Consider the following 5,000-nt stretch of genomic DNA (forward strand, 5'->3'; position numbering starts at 1 on the left):
CCATGGTTGTTCTCCACTACGTTCTCTCCTTTTCCCCCTCCTCCTCCTTCGCTGTTCCACGGCTGGATATCAGAAGAAGCGAAGACGACATAGAAGAGCCACGTTGACAAGTACATCGCAGCTGTTACCCAAAACACTGCCTGCCACTGGCCCAGACTCTGAAAAATATATGTATATTTTATATCTTATCTATCAAAAGCTGTGAAAAATTTAATCATAAGTGTTTAACAATTATAAAGTGTTTAATAATAATAAAGTGGTTAATAACAATAAAATGTTTGGCAGTAGATGTCATAATCAACTTATGACTTCCCATATTATCATTACCATCTGCGTTTTGATAAACTTTCACCATATTCTATATGTTTTAGTTTTTCTTTTTTTCATTACTCTTGGCAAAGTTTACGCCCACATTCAGTGTCAACCCACATAATATCTGACCACTTTTGTAACTGAAGCCTACAAATGCTCTGCCTTCATGAGCTAAAAGAAACATTTAACCATCCTAATAGACCCTGAGAAACACGTTGAAACGCCCGGCATCCTTGACCTGCTCCTTACATCCTTTCCTTGCAATGATTCTTATAAGATTTTCCTCCTTCATTCATCTCACTTTGCATGGCTTCTGTTTCTCCCCTTCTTCCTTCCAAGTATCAGTTGTGGCGCTCTGAGCATGTCCAGAATGCAGACCTCTATGCATTTCATAATGATTTTTGGGCGGAAGGCTAATGTTTACTTTGATTATTAACCCTGTGGCTACTTGATGTGCTACCCATGACTGCAAAAGATTCCCACTGTTTTTCTTCTTACTATTTTTAGGCCAAATGTAGAATCGAGCTCATAGTAAGAGCTCGAGGAATCGAGTAAGAGAGATTAGTATAATTTTCTTCAGATTTCAAGACGTTGAAACTCCTTCTATCCTTCCTTGGACCGATCTAATATAGCTAGATAGACTTAGTCAGTATTGGAAAGAGAGAGAATTCCAATAATACGAAAGTTTCAAAGGGATTCCTACAAAACTTTTAGGCAAGAAGGATCAAGATCCTATATCCAAGGAGTGAGCAGATAGAACTGTCTTCCTTCATCAACTAGATCTTCATTACAGCAGTGTTGATGGCTAATGATATCAGAAACCAAACTTTTGTAATATATTGCGACCTCCTGTAGTGCAATCACGTGGTGTTGATTAAAACTGTCTTGCATTGATAGCAGCACATAAAAAGATATCTCTGAGCTGGGTGCCTGCGCATCTTTATGTCCTTGGGAATGGTAGCCGATCAGAGGCCGGTGTCAGGTAGCTAATCAGTCCCCTGCCGCTTGTTTTTGCTCACCGTAACTCGAGACCCAACAACAGAAGACGTTTTCCGAAGTCTTACAACTAACGATATATTGTTTAGAATTAGAGAAGGCTTTCGTAGTTAGGAGACCAGCGTCCATTCTTATCTATATGAGGTTGACGCATTGCTGGCTTAAGGCTGGAAGGGTGCTAGATGCCACGAACATTCGATCATATAACGGAACGGCGTGCAGAACCTCAGACCAAAGGCTCGTTCTCAGGGGAAGTTGCATCATAAGCAGAGTATGAATCAGGAAAACCATACATTATACATTAAAAAAAAATACTTTTATGTACTTTGATGCATTTAAGATGCATATTCTAATTATCTTAATGCATATGAATATTTCTCCTGACAATGAGCATGTGCACAGGAATACGTGTTACCTTACATGTTGATGTGGCAGATAATGCTATATCTCAACCTTAATCTATAACATACATATTTCAATCGTCGTTTTAGCCATCGCTATCAACGGTGACCTAAATCACATTTCTGATTAGGGAAAATAACAATCAAATTCAATGTCTCCGAGTCAACATTGTTTCCGACACTGAAAATCAACTTTGGAAACAGTGAAATTCATCCTCTTCTTTTTCAATCACTGTCTTAGGAGTATATTTACATTTTTTCTTTTTCTCACTGTAGCAATGCATCTGAATATGGAATAATATTATTTCAAAAATCTTATCCTTTTACTAGTGCTTCCTAACGACTTTCGATGTTTTGCTTTACTTCCTGTAAGCGTTTTGGATGAGATAAGCGCAATTTTGACTGGTTTCTGACACTTATATCATAAATAAAATGCATAAGTATCCCTCACCTGTTCTGGCGTCATGACACCCACCACCACAGGCACGCACATGCCCACTCCGAAGGCGATGGTATTCGTCACGCCGTAAATCGTACCTGAAGGAGGAATGCTACAGTAACTTGCTCGAAGGTACTGTGGTTTAAGTTGAGTCATTTATTATTTGTGTCGAGCACATGCACATGCACACGCACACGCACACACACGCACACGCACACACACACACAAACAAACACGCACACACACACACACCTGTTTATCTATATGTCTATCTAAAGCTCTCTGTCTCTGTCTGCATGTTCGTTTCTCTGCATTTGTCTGGCTGTCTCTCTCTCTCTCTCTCTCTCTCTCTCTCTCTCTCTCTCTCTCTCTCTCTCTCTCTCTCTCTCTCTCTCTCTTTCTTTCCCTACCTTTCTTTATATCTCCTCCTATCTATTTTTCTGTCTGTTTATCTACCCACCTCCTTACCTCTCTAAGTACCTGCCTACTTGCTTACTTATCTACCTACTTACCTACATACTCACCTACCTACTTACCTACTCACCTACTAACCTACCAACCTACCTACCTACCTACCAACCTACCTACTCACCTACTCACCAACCTACCTACTAACCTTACTAACCTGTCGCATACAAATCTCACGAAAGCGAATTACGAATTACCAGCGAAATTAGGCGACAGGTCGTGATGGTTAGCCAGGTAGCCGGAGCAGATGGCACCCGCGAAGGCAGTGCCAACGGGGAAGATGGAAACGGCGATGGTGCTGTTACAGCCCACATAGCCCACGGCGACCAGGACTACCGCAGGGAACACCAGAGCTGGAGGGATGGAGGTGGATTATTATTATTATAAAAAGGATGGTTGTTGGTTAGCATTGGTGGATGGAAGGTGGATCGCTGTAGGAGGATGGTAGGGTAGTTGTGGGTTATTATAGGTGGATGGAAGTGGAGCACCACCCAAAATGATAGATGGAGATGGATCGTTTTGAATGGTTGGCTTTCATTTTTTGGGTTTTGATTTTTATCGGGAATATTAACGGGAGTAAGATTTCTGACAGGAATTGGGAGCAACATCTAGAATCCTTAATAACAAACCTAATTTTGGATCAGTGACAATTCTTCATTGTCTTTTATATATATATATATATAAATATATATATATATATATATATATGTATGTATGTATGTATATATATGTATATATATATATACATAAATATATACACACACACACACACACGCATATATATATATATGTGTGTATGTGTATGCGTGTGTGTACATATATATGTATATACATATATATACCTATACATATATATATACATACAAAGGTCTTTTGCTTATCACTATTGGACAATTAATCTAGAAGGCGATAGGCCATACAATACAATGGCTAGTCCTTTTGAGATTAGATTAACGTAATCTATGACGAACAACACGCAGCATCAGGGAGACATCTCGGTAGAGTGTCTGTGTGTGGCATCTTATGTATCCATGTGTTTGTATGTATGGGTATAGGTATGTATCTTATGTTTATGTGTATGGAAGAGTGTGTGTATGTATGTGCTTGTGTGTTAGAGAGTGTGTGCGCATGTATGTGTTTGTGTGTTAGGGAGTGTGTGTTCATGTGTATGTGTTTATGTATTAGGGAGTGTGTGTGTATGTGTATGTGTTTGGAGAATGTATGTACGTGTGTATGTATGTGCGTAAATGCTTCTGTGTGCTCTTGGTGTAAACCTGTTCTTCTCTTCTTCTTTCTTTTCTCTGTTTAAATTTAATTTAAACTCTTTCAGATAAATTTTAATTAATCTCCTTGCTACTGTTAGTATTATCTATTAGTAATATGTAACAACATATGAGTATTTTCCTCTTATGTTGAACTAGACCATGTAGATCTAGACTATACTCTTCCATTACATACCTGATATGACAACTTATATAAGAATCACATATATCTTTAAAAAAAAAACATATCATTAACATCTATTTCTTATGGAATTATTGCCTTTAATCAAACCAGGGCGCTCGTTATCAAAACCGAATCAACACGAGATAAGAAGAAAAAAATACACTTATCATTAGTTTAAACCGTCAATCTAATCTTTATTATGGCATAGATTGTGAAGTATTTATCTGAATATGAATCCTACCTACAAGATGGTAATATTCATTATTATCATTATCATCATAATCATCATGATCATTATTATTATCATTATCATCATGATCATCATCATTATTATTATTATCATTATTGTTATTATTATTATTATTATCATTGCTATTATTACTACTATCATTATCATTATCATCCTCATTACCGTCTTTACCATTATCTATCATTACATATTTGATTATCATCACTTTCTACTATCATCATTATCGTGCAAGAAGGTGCTATCCGTTCGTTTTTTTTTACAGTTGTCCTTGTCCTATATGTATATAACATAAATACATTCAGAAAAAAAGACGAGCAAAAAAAGGTTACACAACGGATGAATAGATAAAAAAAAAGATAAAACATCAGATAACCATAAAATAATAACACAGGAAGATACTCACAAACAGTAGTGAATATCTTTCGAGAAGTGAGAACGGTGATGTAGCCTCTTGTGAGGAGGAAGTCGCCCAGCATCCCACATGCATTGCTCCCGAGGAATTGTGTGAGGAAAGGGAGGGCCGAGAGCAAACCATTCTGGAAGAAAAAGGGAATTAGGCAAATCAGATGAATGGTTTGTCGGATGAAAATTTGTCACGATGGTAAAGGAGAAAGTCAAAATAATGGCTCTCGTACGATTTACCTTAATGATTGATAACATATATGTATATCAATCCACATAAAACACA

The 5,000-nt window shown here is 37.5% G+C and overlaps 1 protein-coding gene across 1 annotated transcript in view; it reads right to left on the minus strand.

Annotated features, from left to right (window-relative positions):
• The window catches only part of LOC122254408 (sialin), a 13,600-nt gene that overhangs the window by 244 nt on the left and 8,356 nt on the right, over window positions 1–5,000 (minus strand). Inside the window, exons 9-12 of the mRNA XM_043018081.2 lie at window positions 4,716–4,848; window positions 2,814–2,969; window positions 2,161–2,246; window positions 1–158 (exon numbers count right to left, since the gene is read on the minus strand). The exon at window positions 1–158 is cut by the window's left edge and continues 244 nt beyond it. Coding sequence (XP_042874015.2) covers window positions 1–158; window positions 2,161–2,246; window positions 2,814–2,969; window positions 4,716–4,848 — 533 coding nt within the window. The remainder of the gene's footprint in view (window positions 159–2,160; window positions 2,247–2,813; window positions 2,970–4,715; window positions 4,849–5,000) is intronic.

This window comes from Penaeus japonicus, unplaced genomic scaffold (genome assembly GCF_977035675.1).
Source record: "Penaeus japonicus unplaced genomic scaffold, GWHDUDI00000001_assembly GWHDUDI00000035, whole genome shotgun sequence".
Taxonomy (NCBI): domain Eukaryota; kingdom Metazoa; phylum Arthropoda; class Malacostraca; order Decapoda; family Penaeidae; genus Penaeus; species Penaeus japonicus.